The 21,070-nt window shown below is 53.4% G+C and overlaps 1 protein-coding gene across 4 annotated transcripts; it reads left to right on the top strand.

The window, feature by feature from the left end:
• Nucleotides 1-23: 23 nt before the first annotated feature.
• On the top strand, nt 24-19,416 carry MOB3A (MOB kinase activator 3A). 4 transcript variants are annotated; one of them, XM_019743985.2, is made up of 4 exons: nt 24-162; nt 11,588-12,107; nt 15,671-15,873; nt 18,073-19,416. In XM_019743985.2, the coding sequence occupies exons 2-4, from the start codon at nt 11,687-11,689 to the stop codon at nt 18,100-18,102; spliced, it is 654 nt and encodes a 217-aa protein (XP_019599544.2). In that variant the 5' UTR covers nt 24-162; nt 11,588-11,686; the 3' UTR covers nt 18,103-19,416. The 4 variants fall into 4 exon arrangements, with proteins under 4 accessions (XP_019599544.2, XP_019599546.2, XP_074193597.1 ...); XM_019743987.2 differs by having other exon boundaries at nt 37-166; XM_074337496.1 differs by lacking the exon at nt 24-162 and adding an exon at nt 5,424-5,563.
• Nucleotides 19,417-21,070: the final 1,654 nt, after the last annotated feature.

Raw genomic sequence — 21,070 nt, 5'->3', positions numbered from 1 at the left:
GAAGTAGATCCGGCTGGGCGGGCGTGTCCGAGACGTGCGCGGTGTTCCTCCGCGGCAGGCTATGCGGCCGGCGCTAACGGGTGGCGAAGCAATCCGAACACGGGTTGACGACAGGAGACAGAGGACCGAGGGGACTGCGGCACGGCCCGTCGGCGTAGGACGGTAGGTGGGTTCTCAGATGAGCGAATACGGGCAATGGGAGTTCTAGTCCCTCAGGAGAGGTGAAGGCGGGCTGCCGGAAGGGAGCTGTAGTGGGCTTTCGGTCGATTTCGTGGCTACAAATGTCACTTTGTGGTCAACCATGGGCCGTGACACTAACTATCGCCAGGACCCCGCTTCCTGGTTTGGATCAAGTCCGCAGGATTTCAGGGCTGCCAAACCACCGGGACTAGGTTTTTAAAAGTGCGCTTCTTGCTTCCTTGGCTCCGGAGTCACTGAGCACTGGGCAAGGGCTGTGCACGAGGTGTTGGCGGTGTCAGCACTGCCCATTGAGGGGGCTTCGCAGCCTCCTCTCTGCGTTGCCTGGAGGGCTGGCGTTTGTTTTAAATGACTATTTTATCAAGTGTCACTGAAAGAGGAAGGGGATTGGATGGAAAATACAGAAAGTCACAAAGCAGAAAGTAAATCAGGGGTGTCCTACTATCCAGAGAGCCACTGTTAACTTTGGAGTAAGATTCTTCCTGTCTTTTTGTTTATCATGTTTATGGAGGTTAATTGGCACACAATGAACTGCACATTTTGAAAGCATACTGTCAGGTAAATTTTGAACATGATGCACTTACACTTTGGCATATTTCACAGCCCAGGGGCCTGCCTGCACCATCTGGTTTTGGACCTGCTTCAACAGAAGCCAACACGTGGCCTCCGGGCAACTGCTCCCTCATTCCTCAGTCCACCTAACATGCAGGGGGCTCTTATCAGCCCATTTTACAGATTCTGTGCTGAGTGATGCCAGGGTCCCGCTTCTGGCCAAAGCCTGGTGGAGCCCCAGCACCCCTCCCCACTAGTTGACGTCTTAAGGACTGATGTTTTTCCCTCACCTGTTTGCGCTATCCTGTCAGGGTCTGTTATCAGAACTTACTAAATGTGTGTACTGATTATGGAGTGAGAACACAGCAAGTGGAAGAGCTGGCTGCCCTGCCCCTCTGCCTGCAACCCCCAGGGCGGGCCCAGCTTCCCTCCTCCCTCTGGAAAAGTCCCCTTTGTTTCTTTACCCTGGAACCTACTCTGATGTGGTCTCCCCTCCCTGGGGTAGGAATCCAGCACCCACCTCAGACAACACCTGTCCCATTGGTCTTCCAATAGGTGGTTTTCCCCCCTCTTTTAAAAACCTCTGGTCAGATGAGTAGTAGACTTGTTAGGGTTATCACTTTGTGAGGGATGTAAATGTCTAATCATTGTGTTGCTTTGTACACCTGGAACTAATTAAAAAAAACACAACAACTTCTCTGGAGCCTAACTGTCCAGGACAGCAGTCACCGGCCATGCGTGGCTAATGAGTCCTTGAAACATCGCTGGTCTAAATTAGGATGTGCTGTGCGTGCAAAGTGCACGCCAGGTCGCGGAGATTGGTCTGTTCACAAAAGGCAAAATATCTCCTTAGTATTTTCTCTACTGAGATGGTTGGTGTCTTGCTGCTTTTGGGTTAAATAGAATATACCCTGTTTCCCCAAAAATAAGACCTAGCCAGACAATCAGCTCTAATGTGTCTTTTGGAGCAAAAGTTAATATAACACCTGGTCTTATTTTACTATAAGACCGGTATAGTATAATATAATGTAATATAATATGACTGGGTCTTATATTAATTTTTGCTCCAAAAGATGCATTAGAGCTCATTGTCCAGCCAGGTCTTATTTTCGGGAAACATGGCATTAGAATATTAATTTCAGCAGTTTCGTTTCTTACTCTGCAATGTGGCTACTGGAAAATTTGAAATTCTACATGGGGCGCACATTGTATTTCTAGTGCCTTCCATGGTGCTTATTCTTTCCACAAATGTATGTCCATCTCCTGCTTTCATAGGCTTTGTTTTTTTTTGCTTCCTGTTTGTGGCTCTACTAATTTCTTAAATGGGGTGAGCTATTCAAAGGATTTAGCCAAATGCTTGGTGTGTTGTGATGGGTGAATCGGCATTAGCTATAATTTTTTTTAGTAGACTACTTTTTAGAGCAGTTTCAGGCTCGTGGCAGAGTTGAGGCGAAGGTACAGAGATTTTCCAGTAGCCCCTGCCCCCATATATGCACAGCCTCCCCCACTCTCAACGTCCCCCACCAGAGCGGGACGTTTGTTACGAGGATGACCCTACACTGACAAGGTTGACATCAGGTTCATTCACTGTTGGTGTTGGACATTCTATGGATGGGGACAAATGTATAATGACATGTGTCCACCATTAGTGTTGTCGTGCGGGGGACCCTGCTCGCTGCGCCATTTGTCGTGCGCGGAGGCCTTCTCGCCGCGCCATCTTTCAGGCGGGGCGGCCTGCGGGGTCTCTGCTCCCGCTCCCCACACAAGAACGCAGGATATGGTGAGGCCGAAAAGGAACACCCACGGAGCCATAGGTAGGGGAGCTACACCACCACGGTCTCACTGGAGGCTGGGTTCACCAGACACGTGACCTGCCGTCCGCCTTTCCGCCAACCGACCAACCGACGACTCTCCTCCACTCTCTCGACTCTGTTCCTCTCTCTCGGCTCTCCTCTTCCGCTCTCCTCGGCTCTGCTCAGCTCCTCGGCAATCCTTCGTAGCCACAGCAGTTATACCAGCGGCCAATCGGCTAACCGGCCACAGCCGAGGGCCATTCACCACCCGAGCCAGTACCCCTTCACGTGAGGCCGAGAGCCTGTAAACTACTTTCTGGGGCTCTGTCCCCACAAGTGTCATACAGAGTAGTTTCTCTGCCCTAAAATTCCTCTGTGCTCCCCCTATTCATCCCTCCTCCCCACCAATCCCCATCCTTTCACTGTCTGTCTCATTCTGCCTTTTCCAGAATGTCCTAGAGTTGGAATCCCAGTGTGTCTGTCGCCCTGTCAGACTGGCTTCTTTCCATTAGTCATCTGTATTTAGTTGTATCTTTTCATGGCTGATAGCTTATTTTTTATTGGAACCTCCCTAAAGAAGAGACTGTGTCTGTATCATCTTTGCATCTCCTGCAAAGCCAAGTGCAGCGAGAATTCTCCCTGTGCTGCAGTCTTAAGTGGCATCCCCTCTCTCCCCCTCTCTCCCCATTTCTTCTCCTTTATCTCCTTTTCTTCCTCTCTCTCCCCCTTTCTCCCCCTCTCTCTTCCCCTCTCCTCCCCTGTCTTTCTCTCTCTCTCCCTCTCTCTCTCTATCTCTCCCCTTTCTCTCTCTCCTTCTCTCTGCCCTCTTCCGCCCCACTGCCCCCACAAAAGCAAAAGAGGTCATTTCAGTCCCTGAGGGTTTCACAGAAGTGCCAGTTCAGTTCCTGAACTTTTTAGACGATTCATATTCAGACAGGTGAAGGGCGGGCTGTTTCATCTGTGCAAACGCTTTGGCTGTGCTCTTAAGTTCGCGGAAAAGTCAGCCATTAATCATCCTTCGGGAGCTGTTCTCACATCCCCAGAGCCTCATAAAATGGAGGTTTAACAAAATTCCCCAGCAGCGGCTGGGAACTTGGGTGTTTACTCTGGGAAGTTCCAGATGAGCCCCAGCTGGTGAGCCCTGTTCCTGATTTCCTGGAATCCCAAAGTTCAGATTGCTTAAGCAGAAGCGGGGAATCTGACTTAAGAAACTGCATTCTGGAAAGGACAGGGTAACTCCTGCCACCCAAGTCCCATGTAAGACATCGGGGCGGGGCCAGGCCATTGCCTGAGGGGGCAGTGTCGGGGGCACTGTGGGGCGCTGAGCAGCATCCCTGGCCCCACCCACTTGATGCCAGGAGCCCCCAGTCATGACATCTACAGATATGCAGACATCGCCCAGAGTCCGCTGGGGACATGACCACCTGGTGAGACCCACAGTTGTAGCTGACTTGCTGGGAGCTTACAGCACCCAGGAGAGAGTGTGACCCTTGAGTGGAAGGCCCTGGCTCATGGTGGACGGCTCAGAGCTGTGACTCCTTTACCCTTTGTTCCCCTCCTCCGAGGTCAGTCACAGTCAAGTCCGCGGCCCCAGGATCCTGATGGCAGAGGGCAGCGTGGACAGCCAGCGAGGGCAAGTGTGTGCGTGTTCAGGGGCGCTGTTCCATGTGTCCTGACACACAGGCTCTGATCAGTTAGGACGTGGTGGCATCTCCTGAAACCTTGGGCCGAGTCCTCAGAGGTGGACACAAGGACCCATAACCACTCACCTTCTTCTCCTGTCTATTCCCCAGGCAGCACAGTCTTGTCAAACACTGTATCTGTATTTGCCCTGTGGAAAACTGAGGCAGGGGGAGGAGGTCTCTTTCAGGTGCAGGATCCTCACGCTGGTCTGTGCACACCTCAGGCCCCCTCTATCTTTCTGGAGCAAACACGGACGGTTAGGGACCCCAATTCAGGTCCCAGCCTACTTCCATTTGCTGTGGGCTCTCTGCTCACAGGCCCTGGGTGGGTCCCTCCGGCCTCTCCCGGCTGCTTACTGGCAGCCCTTGGTGTCCCTGGGCTTGTTGATGTATCACCACATCTGCCTCCGTCGTCACACGACCGTCTTCCCTGTGTATGTGTGTCCAAATCTCCCTCTTTTAAAGATGTGTCATTGCATTAGGGCCACTCCACTACAGTGTGACCTCACCTTAGCTAATTATACCTGCAAAGACCCCACTTCCAAACAAGGTCCCACTCACAGGACTTGAACATATCTTTTTTGGGGACATGATTCAACCCGTAATGGGATAGGGAGTGACTGCTGATGGGCACAGTGTCTTTTGGGATGATGGGAGTGGCCTGGAATTAGAGGGGATGGTTGCACGCTCTGATTTTCCTAAAAGCCACCAGCATGTGTACTTTAAAAAGGAGGAATTTAAAGGATGTAAATTATATCTCAATTGGGCTGGAATCTAAGGGACCCCTCAGTAACGCCTGGAGCGGCCCCCACAAACCTCACTACCTGCCCTCAAACAATACAAGTTGGAGAACTTCACCCAGGAAACCAAGATGTGAGCACAAAACACCAACAAAATGCAAACACCCTCCCCCTCCCTATGCGGATGGGGAGTGGGGGGAAAGGCCAAGCCGAACTGCCTTGTGAGTGCCCCGCAGGGTGGGGCCTGGCCCTCCAGCCCCACCCCCAGCAGGTCTGGGTCAGTGTCCTGAGGTGGTGGCAGTGTCAGCAGCAGAGGCAGGATGTGGAGGCACCGGAAGGAAGTGGCAATGGGCTGGGCCGCTGTACCTCTCTGGGAGGGTCATGAGAGGCGGTTGCTCAGAGGAACTGTGTTTTGTTTTGTTTTCAGAAAAAAAAGGGGGTGGGTGTATGTTGGCTCAGTGGAATTTTGTCATCTTACTTCTGTCACTCTAGAAACTTCTAAGTGCCAGCACATCTTGTCTGACTGGGAGCCAGGAGAGCCCTTAGCATTGAATTTCCAGACGCTGGTCCCACCCTTCCCCACGCGGTGCCCTTGGAGGTATTCTAAAAGGAGCTGGGAGAAAGGTTCTGCAGAGATGGTAATGGGATGTGGTGGGAGCGATGGGGGTCGGCGGCCAGCCACCCCTGGGCCGCACAGAACTTGTGTGTGTGTGTGTGTGTGTGTGTGTGTGTGTGTGTGTGTGTTTCTGATAGAAAGTTCTTGGCTTTGACGGGAATTGCCCATCCATGAAGGTTTCCAGAAAACTGTTGTTTCCACTTAAAAAAAAAACCCTCCCACCTTCTGAGAAGAGTCAGAAAGGTGAGTAGCAGTCTTGCAAGCCCCTTCCGCTGCCCTGCCCAGTCTTACAGAACCTTCTAGAACTTTCTGGGCGACAGCCTTAAGTAGATGTGAACAAAGACATGGTGGCCGGCATAGAGGCTGTGGGGTTCCCTGAGGCTTCTGTCTGTGCAGGTTACTTATCCCCAGATGACCTTGTCAGAGGTTCAGCTCCCAACCGTCACCCAAGAGGCCCCATAATAAATAGAAGGTAGCAACCGGTCAGGTGGGTACAGATTTGTTTGTGTTGGGGTTCCCATCAGGTAGGTTTGCTGCAGGGTAAACAGGAGCCTGTAATAGAGGCAGTTGCGGGGCCCTGTGGCACAGGGCCAGCCCCCCTCAGCTAGTAGACAGGCTAGCACCCCACTTCATCTTGCCAAGTGGAGCTGCCCTTGCCCATGTGGAGAGGTGTTTGGAGGCTGCAATAAGACCAAGCATGAGAAAGTGAGGGCTCTAGGAAGCTCCCAGCTTTTCTGAGCAGCTGTTTGCATATTCATCACCTGAGCAGGTGCGAGGGCTGCTGGGGCTGTTAGCGGGTCCAGGTGGTGCCTCAGTGTCTTTACCGTCAGGTCTGGCACACACGCCCATGGCATGGAGGGTCCTGGGCTGCCCAGCCCTTGGGGCCTCAGCCAGTCCCCGAGACGGGGTTTAGGAGGTGGCCTCTTAATTGGAGCTTTCTGGAGGGTGTTGGGCTGGGCCCCATCTTGCCCTTCCATGGTAGGACAGAAGCGGGCAGGTGGGTGTTTATGGCTGCATCTGCCCTTTCCTCTCTTGGGTCCCTTTCCCTTCTTGGAGGCACCCCCTTCCACCCTCCAGGTCCGAGGCACCTGGGCCCATGCCCACCCACAAAACCAGAGCGGGTCACTGGTCCAGACTCGGCTGTCATTGCAGAGGTGCCCAGTGTGGGAGAGCCCAGCCCGGAGGGCTCCTGGCCCTGGATTTGGGGTAAAACGGGTGGAAGCCGGAATAACAGAGCGGGTGAGTTATGGCAGTACGAGGCCCGACAGCAAGAACCGTGGCTTCACCCACAGGACCCAGGCATCCCGCTCAGTCAGGCTTCTCGTCTACCACCTGCACAGCCTGAATCACTGACCTACGTAATCATCATAAACTAGTTAGTACTGAGTTGTTATCCTCTAACCCAGGGGCTCTCACCTGGGGCAGTGATGCCCCCAGTGGACACTGGGCGATTCTGTGGTTGTCAGCACAGGAGGTGCTCCTGGCATCAAGTGGGGGGCCAGGGATGCTCTTTAACACCCAACAGTGCCCAGGACGCCCCCACAGAGCGTGACCTGGCCCTGATGTCAGCAATGCCGAGGGGAGACCCTATTGGGGCCTCATTTTCCCCATCTGTAAAGTGGGAATAGTGTTTTCCTCCCAGAGTCACTATAAAGTGCCTAGCTGGGTGTTAACCAAGGTGGCAGGAAGTGACAGTGGGGCCCAGGGCACCAGGGCTGGCTTTGGGGAAGGAAGTGAAGGTATGTCTGATCTGGTGGCCGGCACTGGGCCCTCCTTGCTCCAGAGCACAGCCTGCCTCGGGTGGTGTCACTCGCACTCGGGGCAAATCGTTCACTGTACCTTTGTTTTGTGTAATTGGGTTACATTTCACAGCAGACAGCCGTTTTACAGGGGTGCCTGCCTCAGTTTGAGCGAGAGGGAGCATCTTTAGTTCTTTGAGATTCCTGGGGCACAGGCTCAGCTAACACTTGCTCTGCTTGTCCCCCTACTTTAAAAAATAACAGCTTTATTAGATATCAGTCACGTACCCTACACTCCACTCACTGAAAGTGCCCAGTGCACTGACATCTGGTACATTCACAGTGCTGTGCAGCCACCACCCGTATCCAGTTCCAGAACATTCCATCAACCTAAAGGAAGCCCCATCCCCATCAGCAGTCACCCTCACCCCCTTCCCAGCCCTGACAACCACTAACCCACTTCCTGTCTCTGTGGATTTGTCTCTTTGGACATTTCACGTAAATGGAATCACACACTGTGTGGCCTTGTGTGTCCGGCTTCTTTCATGAGCACCGTGTGTTCAAGGTCCATCCACGTTGTGGTGAGTGTCAGCACCTCCCTCCTTTTCACGGCTGAGTAATATGCCTTATGTGGATGGGCCACACTGTGTGTGTCCATCACCTGCTAATGGACACTCAGGCTGACCCCACCCTTCAGCGATGATTATGAATCCTGCTGCTGTGGACGTCCATGTACAGGTTTTGTGTGGACATGTGTTGTCATTTCTCTAGGGTAGATGGCTAGGAGTGAGTTGCTGGGTCAGGTGGTACCTGTTTGCGTAACTGCCAGACCATTTCCCACAGCACTGTCCCATTTCACATTCCCACCAGCCGGGCACAAGCGTTCTGATTTCTCCCTATCCTCACCAGCACCACTGATTGTCCTTTTTGATCATAGCCATCCTCATGTTTGAGTGGGTTCCTCCCCTTTGCACTTGTGTTTCTCCCATCCTTCTGGCCCTTTTGTCTTTGCTTGGCTCCTCTGTCCCCATGCGCAGCTTTTGGGTTTTACATGGTTCGGGCCACACGGAAAAGCAGCTCTGCCCAATTTCACCAATTGTGTGCAATGACCTAAACCAGGGTCTCTTCCCCACCATTGTTCTCTACCCTCATCCCACGGCACTGAGACACCGGGGCCGGGTCACTCTCTGGGGGCGGGTGGGTACATCCTGGACACTGGGATGCTGGCCCCATCCTCTTGATGCCAGGAGCACCCCCAGTCTGAAAATCCTAGAGGTCCCCAGATACTGCCCAGCATCCCCTGGGGGCAGGCTCACCCAGCTGAGAACACTGGGGTAGGCATTTTGTATTGTATATCTAGTCTCTGGGATTAAACCAAAGGCTTCCAGAAGACAGAGCTTGGCCTTCCACTGGAAAGTCTTTGTTAAGCACAGAAAGATTGTGCTGGCAGTTTGCTGCGTCCCCTCTGACCCCAACAATGAGAGAGACTCGCATTGCCTGCAGTTCTAGAGGAATTTCTGGAAGGCCAGGACCTGGGAGTCCTCCACCCTCGTAGATACTCTTCTACCTGCACCCAGAGATGGGAAGGGAATGCTGGGTTCCAGGAGGTGGCAAAGTCACCACTCAGCTCTCCCTAAACACTGGCTGAAATCATCAGTGCCCTTGGGCCATTTTGTCCTCAGAGTTACTCTGCCTTTGCCCCCAGGACATGGTGTATATGTGCTGGCTGCCATGGAGTCGGGCAGGAGCCTCTGGGCCCAGGAAGGACTGGACTTGACCTGGGTATAGGGCCGCACCGTGCCCTGGCTGAGCCCAGACTCGTTGGCTCACTGTCCCTGGGGGCCATCCTGGGTGCTGCGGGCTGAGCAGTGTCCCTACAGAGGTGTGAGGCCCGTTTCAGACACAAGATATCTAGAACTTTCTGATAATTCGGCTATTCAAAGCCCCTCAGTGGTAATTTGCTGCACAGTGTGCTGAGTCTGGAGGGCAGGCTGCAGGTCACAACTGTGAACTCCCACTGTCGACGAAAGGATGTCCAAACCTGTAGAAGAACCTGTAAGAATTTATAAGAGTTTATTTGAGTGAAACTGAGGGCATGCCCAGAAGCAAGGTCTCAAAGAGCTGAGGAAATACTCTAGAGAATGGCGGTTTGCAGTTCTTTCTGCTTTTGGACTCAAAGGAGGAACAGGAAGAAAGTACATGAAACCACTGGTGGGAGGTTAACGAGATTAAGGAGAAAACAAAGCAGGAAATCGCTAGGATTGGATAGAAAGGAAAATGCAGAGACACGGGTGGGTGCAGGATAGTTCAGGACAGTTGACATTTAGCATTTAGGGCACATAGAGATGGTATGTGGGCGACAGGGTGACTGTGAGGGTGGTTACGCCTACAAGGGCTCTGGCATTTCAAGCTGTGTTATCCTAGGGACACGAGCATTTATTTGGACAGGGCTCCCTTAGGGTACAGGCTGACTTTTTCTGAGGAAGCCTTGGTTGTGGGGCGTGAGTGCCCACCACGACCTGCCCAGGAGGAATTTGTGATCAGACCACCCCGTGTGGTTACTGTCAGTCACTGAGCTTGTCAGGTTTACCCTGTTGCCCCTTCTTTGTTCACACTGAAATTTAAACGCAGCAAAAGGGGTCTGGGAACTCACTAGAATGTTGTCAACGGTTATTCCTCCCGCGGGCGCACACTGCAGCTAGCCGGGAGGTGCACATGCCCTGCTCTCACTTCCTCTCTTCTGCACTTCCCCTTCTGCGGCTTCTCCCTGGGGAGCTCCCCAGAGACCCCAACATACACACTCCCAGAGAGCTGGGGGCTGTGGCCGGCCAGCACCAACATAGCAGCAAACTGGCTGCTGATGGGGAGACCGTGGTGACTGCGGCCTGAGTGTTTGCTTTCATCATTGGACACGGAAGAACAGAAGCAACAGGAATTTCTTCCCCGCCAGCCCCGCTGGAGGGTGTCAGCAGGGCTGATCCCTTCTGAGCCTCCAGGGAGTGTCTGTTCCAGGCCTCTCCCAGCTCCAGTGGTGCTGGCAATCCCTGACGTCCCTTGGCCTGTGGACATATTACCCCACCTCTGCCTCCCATCATCACATGGCCGTCTCCCTGTGCGTCTCTGTCTTCATTTTTATAAGGACATTGGACCTAGGGCCACCCAGATAATCCAGGATGAGCACGGCCCGAGATCCTTCATCACATCTGCAAAGACCCTTTTTCCAAATAAGGTCCTGTTCTTACTTCCCGGGCATGTGGACATATCTTTACAGATGCCACTGCTTAGCCCGCTGCAGTTACCCTTAGTGGCCGTACATGTTTCAGCGCTCTTTCCCACTTCACAGAAAGCCTCTGGGCAGGGGCGGAGGACCCTGGATGGTCTGGGTACCCAGGGGCCCTGACTCAGCATCTCCTGCTCTGAGAAGTCGGGACACCCACGGGGCAGTTTTGTTCTGTGCCCTGTGGATCTGGCACCCTTTCAGTGACACTCAAGACCACAAGTCCTGGTTAGACATTTATATAATCTATGAAGTGATCCCCCCAATAAGTCCAGCACCATCTGGCACCCGACATCTTTACGTTATTGATTATATTCTCCATACGTGTCTCATGTCTGTGACTATTTAGTGGCGATCAGTTTGTACTTTGTCATCCCTTCACATCCCCCAACCCCCCCCCATCTAGCAACCATCAGTTTTTTCTCTGTATTTCTGAGTCTACTTCTGTTTGTTGGCTCATTTATTTTGTGCTTTAGATTCCACATATAAGTGAGATCATATATTTGTCTTTCTCTGTCTGACTTATTTCACTTGGCACAATACACTCTAGGTCCATCCATGTTGCAGATGGTAAGATTTCATTCTTTTTTATGGCAGAGTAATGTGCTTTACACCTAAAGCTAATACCAAATTATATTGAATGTCAACTTATATATATATATAAACACATATATATATACATATAGATATACATATACATATATATGTATGTATATATATATATTGTATATATAGTCACAGGATGTAAAGTACAGCTTGGGGAATATAGTCAATGATATTGTAACAGCTGTGTACAGTGTCAGATGGGTAGTAGACTTGAAGGGGTTATCACTTTGTGAGGGGTGTAAATGTGTATTTATGTTGTTTTGTACAAACTGAAACAAAAAAAACAAACGCAAGTCCTGGGGAACTCCCCAGTCCAGCCCACTCATGCTTCCAGAACAGGGTTTCTGGGAACAGATGACAATTCTTCCTGTTTCTTTATTTCAGATCTCAGGGAAGACCCCGGGCCCCTGAGCTTGCCGTCACCTCTGGGCTGGTGAGCGGCACGAGCACCCCTCCAGCAGCGCACGGCGAGGCCGAGTCACGATGTCCAACCCCTTCCTGAAGCAGGTCTTCAGCAAGGACAAGACCTTCCGCCCCAAGCGCAAGTTCGAGCCGGGCACGCAGCGGTTCGAGCTGCACAAGAGGGCACAGGCGTCGCTGAACGCGGGGCTGGACCTGAAGCTGGCCGTGCAGCTGCCGGCCGGCGAGGAGCTCAACGACTGGGTGGCCGTGCACGTGGTGGACTTCTTCAACCGCGTCAACCTCATCTACGGCACCATCAGCGACGGCTGCACCGAGCAGTCGTGCCCCGTCATGTCGGGCGGCCCCAAGTACGAGTACCGCTGGCAGGACGAGCACAAGTTCCGCAGGCCCACAGCGCTGTCCGCCCCGCGGTACATGGACCTGCTGATGGACTGGATCGAGGTGCAGATCAACAACGAGGACGTGTTCCCTACCAGCGTCGGTGAGTCGGGCGGGGGCCGTGCCTGCGGCCAGCTTTACCAAGAGCAGTCCTAGGCAAGAAGTCCTCCTGCCTACAGTACACAGTTCAGTGGCGTTCGGAACATTCCACCCCCCAAAAGAAGCCCCGTCCCCATCAGCATCACCCCCCTTCCCTCCCCCAGCCCCTGGCAACCACGAACGCACATCCTGTCTGTGGATGTGCCTGTTCTGGACATTTCACATCAATGGAATCACACACTGTGTAGCCTTGTGTGTCTGGCTTCTCTCATGAGCACCGTGTGTTCAAGGTCCATCCACATGGGGGCGGCCGGTTACCTCAGTTGCTTAGAGCGTGGTGCTAATAACACCTAGGCTGCCAGTTTGATCCCTGCATGGGCCACTGTGAGCTGCGCCCTCCTTTAAAAAAAAAAAAAAAGGTCCATCCACGTTGTGGTGAGTGTCGGTGCCTCCCTCCTTTCCACGGCCGGGTAACACTCCATGTGTGGATGGGCCATGGTTTGCTTCAAGTAAAGGCTCTTGAGATGGGGCGATTATTCTGAATTATCCAGGTGGATCCTAAATGTCACCACAAGGATCCTTACAAAGGGGTGGCACATGGAAATGCGACAGATAGAGAAGAAGGTAATGTGACAACAGACAAAAGAAAGGGATCGTGAGCCCAGGAATGCCAGCAGCTTCCAGAAAAGGCAGGAAACGGGTTCTTCTGGAACCTCCAGAAGGAAGCAGTGCTGCCCCCACCTTGACCTCAGCGCCCCGAGACCGATGTGGGAGCCCTGGCCTCCAGGACTGTGAGGGAGCACCTGAGCCGCAGGTAATTTCTTACAGCAGCCCCCGGAGACCAACTCAGGCCCTTCTCGCTTTCACCATCGGTCTCAACACACCTTCATGGGAAACGGTGAATGGGTCTGGGCGCCCATGTCCTTGCGGGTCTCGGGCCCCTGCTCTTGGTCGCTGGTCAAGTTTCTCACCCCTCTGGACCTCACTCGCCATCTGTACAGGAAATAGCCAGACGCTAGCAGAGGGCTTTCAGAGGCCTGTCTGAGAAAAGGCTGGCCCACGATGGACACTTTCTCAAAGGAGGGATTCCTGGGTAGCCCCCAGACAGGTCACCAAGACTGTGTTGCAGCCCTGAAGCCTGGTTTGCACGTGCTCCCTGTCCTGACTCGGCCTGCCGACACAGGGCCTCCTCCTAGATCTTAGACCCTGAGCACCTCTTGTCAGCCCCTCGCCTGAGAAGGAGAATGCCAGCAATTTTATCAAAGAGGAAACTGACAAAAAATAGAAAATGAACTTGGCAGGCACCACGCGGCTGCCCAGCAGCGGTTCTGAGGCCACACCCTGACGTCCAGGCTCTCGTCGTGGGTTCTGGGATTGCTGCTGCTTTCCCCGGGGGCCTGCCTGGCCCAGGCCTCACCTTCCTGCCCTGTCTGCCAATCCTGGGCCCCTCAGCCTGTTCCGACCCCAGCTAGGGAGGTGGAATGAAACGCTGTGGACATAACAGTGGTACCTGCTTCTTGTCCATGATGCTTCTGAAAACCAGAGCCTGCCGTGCATCCCTTGGGGTTAGATTTGTGGCTGAGCCAGGGAAGGACGGGCTCCAAGTGCCGTCGATGCCTATCCACCCACTTAGTCGCCAAGCCACCAGCCCATGCTCTGTAGTGTTAGACTGAGGCCTGTAGACTTTTCCCAAAGAGGACCAGATAGTAAATCTGTCTGGCTTTATGAGTCAGATGTTCTCTCTCAGCTTCTCAGGTCTGCCATGTAGCCTGAAAGCTGCCATGGACAGTATATGAACAAATGGGCAGGCCTGTGTTCCAATAAAACTTTATTTACAAAAGCAGGGGTGGCCTAGATTTTCACCCCCAGCGTGAGGGTACCATTGCAAGCACAGGCAGCACAGTCCTGAGGATTCCATTTCTAGGTCCTTGTCGTAGGCTGGGCTGCTCGACATGGCCCCCTCCCCCAGCACCACCCTGGAGAGCAGGCAGGGGGTGGGGTCAGCATCAGACCCGGTCTCATGTAGGTTGGGCGCCGAGCCAGGCACTCTGTTTTGCCTTTCTCTGCTCCATGTTTTCTGATTTCTAACCACTGTTAGAGGCCCTTAGTGCATGGGGTCACCACCCTCTTGAGGGGACCATCCATCCACATGGCTTTCAAAGGCCTTCAAGGACAGCACCTGTTCCTCAGACACCCGTGAACATGGGCTCCTCTCTGGAGAGTCAAGCACACCTCTTCAGCCTTTTCTCCTGTCCGGTGGAGAAAACTGAGAAGTCTCATTGATGCTGACGGAACCTTCCTCAGAGTCAGGTCCCCCACGAGCCGCTGTGACAACACCATTCAGACGCTTGGAGCCAAGGGAATACATTACCACCATCAGTTCTCACACAGGAGGGAGCACACGCAGAGAGCCAGTTCCTCCCCACTTCCTTTTAACTGGACACGTCTCAGACCCTCTCCCATTCTGAGTAGCCCTGTCGGCTCCCTGGTCGGGGCTCTGGGTCTCGGTTTTGCTGCGGACACCACATTGTGAGCCTTCCCACACTCGCCTCGACATCTTTGGGTCATTACCTAGCTGACCACAGGCCCCGTGAGCAGTGCTGTCCAGCTGCTGACATCCCATCTCCGGGGGGCATGTGTCTGGTGCACTAGGGCTTCCCCACGGTTAGCGACATCTATGTGTCCCCTGGGCCATGAGCCCCTGAGGCCCTCTCTTCGAGGATGGGCTGGTCTGTCTTTTCTGGTCCCAGGCGCCCACCTGGTAGCTCTGGTTGGATCTCATGAACACACGCCTTCCATCTGTCCTGTGGGGCATGAAGTGTTGGTGGACAGTGGGAAGGAGCCCATGAGGGCACACAGTGCTGTGAACGTGCCAGGTGCCACCAGCTGTCGCCTAGAATGGTTCGGATGGGGAATCTCATGGTATATTTTGCCAGTTTTAACAAATAAAGAAATCAAGTATTCAGTAACAGGAGAAGAAATTACAGCATAGTCTATGCATTCAGTTAAGCTGTGACAAGACCATCAAATTTAAATATTATAAAAGCATACTAAGAAGGAGAGAGAGAAAGATAGCAAGTGGAAAATACCAAGTGAAAAAAATATGTTTTTATGGGTTGTCCAATATCTATTAAGAAAAATAAACCGTACTAGAAAAACCACACACAGAAGCCCATGGCCGGACCCCGAAGTGGAAACAGCAGACCCACAGCTGGCAGACCTGCAGGCGGGGAACGTTCTCGTTCTGAAAGGACTCTGGGCAAAGGCAGAAGGAATGCGTGGCTCCCAGAGCGTTCCCAGCGAAGCCTCGACACCCGGGATCTGAGCCGCTGACATCAGGTGCCCTGAGGATGGGCTTTACCTGTCCCCGTCCTGTCCCCTGGACTTCATCAGGCAGCAGAGCGGTGCTGCATTTCAGAGGGCTCCCTGGGGCTGGCGGCGCAAAGACCAGGGTTGGGGGTCCTGGAGAAAGGGGCTCCTCCTGGAATGTCACCAGCCATGGCGGGCTGTGTGACCACAGTAGGCTGTCAGCCCCTCTGAGCCTCAGGTGACCCCTCTCTTGTGCAGGCACGCCGTTCCCCAAGAACTTCCTGCAGGTGGTGAGGAAGATCCTGTCACGCCTATTCCGTGTGTTCGTGCACGTGTACATCCACCACTTCGACCGCATCGCACAGATGGGCTCCGAGGCGCACGTCAACACCTGCTACAAGCACTTCTACTACTTCGTCAAGGAGTTCAGCCTCATCGACACCAAGGAGCTGGAGCCGCTGGTGAGTGGGCAGGCGGGGTCACTGTGGCCCCCGATCCTGGGGCCCCAAATGCCCAGAGTCAGCAAGTGAAGCAGACGTTGGCTCTTTAGGTTTTGGCCCACATTTGTGATGGTGACACTGGATGTGGCCACAGCTGGCATAGGTCGCTTGGTTTCCAGAGTCTGGTGCCTGGGACCCATCCGCTAGGTTTGATTTTGGTTCTTTCAGCTGCCACCCTGTGGGTGGGTGTCATGGGGATGCAGCCCCATGTGATGCAAAGGCCCTGGATGCTGGGGCTGCCGTGCCTACAGGTCCCCTGGGGGGTCACCCCCATTGCTTGGCCCAGAATGGTACTAGGAGCTCCTTCCTGCAGCCACACCCCACTCGCTATCCCGGTAGGAGAAGCTGAGTCTCCACAGACACTGAACCACATAGAACGTGCACTGAACGAACACACAGTGGCCCGCTGGCCCGTGGCCCCAATGGCCCCATCTCCCCAACCTCCTCCTCTCTGCCTGGCCAGAGAACAAGGAATAATTTTTGTTTTTAATTGAAGTAAAATTTACATACCTTAACAGTAGCCATTGTGAACTGAATAATTCAGTGGCTTTTAGTAAATTCACAGGGTGTGCGACTGTCACCTCCGCTCATTCCAGAATATTCCATCACCCTGAGAACTATGAATCCACTTCCTCTGTGTGCGGATTTGCCAAATCAGTCAATGTTGACCCCACCCTAGAGAGGGGATGGTTCAGGTAGCAGGAGTGGCTCACCTGGGACCCTTCCTCATCACATGAGCTGTAGACTTAGTGCCTGATCAGTGCTGGATGCCCCACACTGCCCCAGGTCCAGCGCAGGGTTCCCCAAATTGCTTTGAGCAGGATCTGTGGTGTCAAAGGGCGGCAGGTGGCTGCTCGCCCAGTGCCCACCAGCCACCACCATTGTTCACAAGGGTCAGGAACGTCCCTCAGGGGTCCTGGTGGGGCCAGTGTGAGAACCCAGGGCTGGTGCTCAGAACCCCCAGAGTTATTATGGTAATGGGAGCATCTACATGCCCCTCTTTGGGCACCTCCCCAGCTTGGAAACGCTGGGGTGACCCGGGGCTGCCCCGACATCGTAACTCTGGGTCCCCTTCTCAGACCCTCGCAGGGGCCCTGGAGTCCATATGGGCGCTTTTTCTGGCGTTTCCTCCATTGATTTGGGTCTTTGAAAGGCTATTCTTTTACAATTTTTAAAAATTGCTAAAAACATCTTCCCGTCACTTTTTCAGTTTTATATATTCCCTTACAGGCTTTGGCTATCAGTACACATTTTTCCACCGTTAAAGTTACTAGTACACACACTTAATGGGGAAGGGGCTTTACTCTGGGGGATGGAATGTTCTGGACCAGGGAGGTGAGGCCGCACACTATCGTGGATGAGTGCCGCTGAATCGTTCACTTTATAATGGTTCATTTTATGTGAATGTCTCCTCAGCTTGTTACTCACCAAATGCTGACCACTGTGGTGTGCTTTGTAACTTAGTGGCGTAGTCCCATCATCATTTCTCTGGTATAGATGCCTAGAGTTCTGTCTGGAAGGAGCTGGACAATAACGTAATAAGGTCTTGACTTTTCCCATGGTTTTCTGTGAATCACACAGATTGTATGACGATCTGGTCAGCTCTTTTGTAAGATTTTCAGGGTTTTGCGAGCTTGCATAATGTGGCGGTGGGCGTCTTCATGTCTCCATGTCTTGTTTATCAGTCACCTGTCAAGGACAGATTTCCAAGAGTGGGTTCGCCAGGTGAAAGGTCGTTTTACGGGTATTCGTCTTTATTTATGCCCAGGCTGTTTTCCAGAAGGTTCCTTCTGGTGTCTGATGCAGTGTATGAGACGGGGGCCAGTATACTGTGTTTTGTGAATAAAACTTTATTGGCACATGCAGCCACACACTCATTGCTGTGGCTGTTTTCAGCAACAGCAGAGTTGAGCAGCCGGATGGAAAACAGCTGGTGTCTGTAGACACCAGTAGCTTCTCTGGCCCGTCATAGAGCTTGCCCTCGCAGGAGTGCTGCTGTCTGTTCCCTGTTCTGTAAGGTTTGGCTCTAAATGAAGCAGTGAAGCCCGTGCTTCCCTAGAGACTGCGTCCCCGCTTTTCCGTGTGTGTGTGTGTGTGTGTGTGTGAGTGATTTCCATTGCCTCTTATGATGATACCTGATGTCCTGCTTGTTCTTAACAGAAAGAAATGACTGCACGGATGTGCCACTGAGGCCCCCTTGGCCCCACTGTTCCCGAGGCAGTGACAGCGCCATCTCCCCGGAACATGGACCGTGTTTTCTGGCCCAGCAGCTCAGTGACCTCCACAGCCATCGGACAGCGTGCTCTGTGCTGCCCAAGCTCCACTGAACACTGGCATTGAGTCGTCTCTCTGATTCCAAGGTGGCAGCAGCCATGGGTCTATGCATAGCAGGGCCCGGCCTCCCCGAGCTCCACGGTGGGGAAGAGTGAACCTGGGCTCTAACTCTGTACGCTGTGAGCAACCGGGAAAACCACTTCCTCTGTGAAGCACGTGCGTCTGCCCAAGGGCGAGTTCAGCCCCCACTCACCAGACACAGCAGGCCTGGCCCACATGCCCCTAACGTGCTCAGAGTGGGAGGGGACCAGCTGTGGGCTCCAGGTCAGCGAGACAGGAACCCACCTCCACCAGGCCCCCCGTAGCCTGGTATCTGTCACAGAGGTACGATGTCCCCTGCTCCCTCCCCCCCACCTTTCTTCCTCAGTCTCCTTCTGTTCCTTCAGTTCCTCCAAAACACTGGGCTCATCTGTCAGGGCTTCCCATACCCCACACCTATACCCCAGGTTTTCTGTGGCCTTTCACATATCATGAAAGATTGAGGTTTTATGCAGTCTCCCTAACGACCACCTTGAGATGTTGGGGGAAGAAAGTTTTCTACCTGTAAATAGTGAGCCTACCACCACTCTAGACAAATGCCCCTGTGTTCTGAATAACGCGATGACCCTGCACGGAGCCTGGCTGCCCGCTTTGTGTGGAAACCTTGTTGTGGCCTCCATGGTCACGGTACCAGAGTCCCAGCACTGTCTCCACAGGAGGTGTGGCCAGGGCTTGTGTGAAGCCGCTTGAAGTGATGGAAGAAGCCATACCTTGCCCCCAGCTCCACCCACCCACTGGTACCTGCAGTGGCCTTTCCCCTGGCAGCCCTTCCCCCGACCACGCTTGCCCCTAGGGACCTCCGATGTCTGGGGTGCTCGCAGAAGAGAAGGGCGCTGTCACCCAACACCAAACAAGGGTGATTATCAAGGCGTTGGCCTGGTCCTCCCAGACACCACTGGGTCCACACAGACCCCGCAGGATGCAGAAAACCGTCTTATGGAATGTAGCTCCTCTTAAATGTAAAACCATGCCCAAACGCCATAACCACTGTGCACCCCCAGATCACCCGCTCTTCCCTTCCGCCCGGTCAAGTCAGGGAAGGGACTGTGGGGACTGTGGGCAGGGATTGTCCTCTCCCACACCTGTGGGTGTTCCCACATGAGTATCCAAATAAATTGTGCCATTTTTGTACCCACGGCTGCTCGCTGTCATTTCTCTTTTTTCCTGTCAGAGTGCTCTCAGCCCCAAGGGCAAGGAAATACTAGATGTCACAACAGTTTGTGGTCTGACAAAGTGCCCCAAATACATAAACAGATGCACAGAATGTGGGTGGCATTAGAATGTGATAGGGAGCAGGGTCGGGGGAGATGAGGATAAAAGTGTCAGACACAGGCCGGGGTTCTGCTCTCCCATCGTCCTGCCTGAGTTGTTTCCCGCACTTACCAAACATGATCCTAACTCCTTGCCTTATTGCCATGTGAAAGAAGTTTCCAGAAAATGGGCTGAGCACAGAAGAATAGATTGAGAGGGGACAGATAGAGGGGTGTTTCTGTTCCAGCTGTGACTATCTAGCTTTGCGACCTTGGGCACAGGACAAAGTCACCCTCAAAGTTTTCTCGTGTGTGAAAAATGGGAGTCGATTTCTTACTCAGGCGCCCCTTTCAAACGTCAAATTTCATGGCTCCAGAGCCAACAGCATTTGGTCTTTTGCAAGGGGGGTTGCGGCCTGTGCTCCTCGGGAGGATGGCAGATGAGGCAGAGGTGGATGCTAGGCCACCGGGTTTGCCGGCCACCAGGAGGAGCCTGCGAGCTGCTATGGCTTCTAGCCCGCAGAGGGCGCACTGGCTCCGTGGGAAAGCGGAGAGTTCTCTTCCAAGTGAATTAATTCCACATTATTTGGAAATACCTTCCAAAGAAGCCCTTGTCGCCTTACCCTTTGATTTGCAAGCACGGTATGACAACTTCCAGGACCGGTTTAAGAATTTAGGAGTTATTACTGTTGTTTGGTATAACGACCCCTAGAGACGTGCCCGTCCTAGTCCCGGGGCCTGCGGACATGTTGCCTCTCTGTTGCAAAGACATGGCACCTCTAGAAACTGGAAAAGGCCAGAAACGGTTCTCCCCTGGAACCTGCAGAGGGACCAGACCTGCCCTCACCTGGGTTTTAACCCAGTGAGACCCATTTTGCATTTCTGGCCTTCAGAACTGTCACAGAATACATTTCTAAGAAAGGCCCTAAATCTGTGGTAGTTTGATGGATACTAGGGCTGTGTCCATCTCTGCCATCTCAATCATGTGCAGTTTTGTGCCAGGAGCTGCATTTTGCAGTTGCTGTTTGCATGGCACCTTTGCCAGGGTTCTGATGCCACCGCCCATCACCAGCTGGGGAGGGGGGAGGGGCACGTTCCTAGATATTTATTTCTGGAGCCATCTGCCCTTTTTTCCAAACCAAAGACAGCCGATGAAAAACAAAACCAGCTGTCGCGCTCCACCCCTCCCTGCCTGGGGCCTCAGTCCCTGGGGGGGCATCCCAGGAATGCCGCCTACCCTGGAAAACAGCCAGAAACAGCTCTGTCCTCTGCGAACAGACGAGGGGGATGCCAGTCCCCAAGCCTGCCAGGCCAGCAGGGTCCCCGTCGCTTTGTTGCCAGGCCTTGGGGATCTGAGCTTTCATCAGATGCCAAGGTTGACCTGAGTTTCACTCCAGCGACACTTGGCTCCCTCCAGCACTTCCTTGGAAAGAGGAGATGGAGTCAGGCATCCTCTCTCCTGAACCCCTAGTCCAGGACCCCTGCCCTGATGGACCAAGTTGCTGGAAACTTCTCCCTCTCGCCAGGCCCTGGTC

This window comes from Rhinolophus sinicus, linkage group LG07 (genome assembly GCF_036562045.2).
Source record: "Rhinolophus sinicus isolate RSC01 linkage group LG07, ASM3656204v1, whole genome shotgun sequence".
Classification (NCBI taxonomy): domain Eukaryota; kingdom Metazoa; phylum Chordata; class Mammalia; order Chiroptera; family Rhinolophidae; genus Rhinolophus; species Rhinolophus sinicus.
Note: the sequence above shows the minus strand (reverse complement) of the source record. Positions and strands in the feature narration are given on the sequence as shown.

Excerpts from the sequence above, each read along its gene's own strand:
- MOB3A (XM_019743985.2), top strand. The coding sequence starts at position 11,687 with ATGTCCAACCCCTTCCTGAAGCAGGTCTTCAGCAAGGACAAGACCTTC. Across the intron at positions 12,108-15,670 it reads CGTGTTCCCTACCAGCGTCG|GCACGCCGTTCCCCAAGAAC; the intron begins GTGAGTCGGGCG and ends TCTCTTGTGCAG. Across the intron at positions 15,874-18,072 it reads CCAAGGAGCTGGAGCCGCTG|AAAGAAATGACTGCACGGAT; the intron begins GTGAGTGGGCAG and ends TGTTCTTAACAG.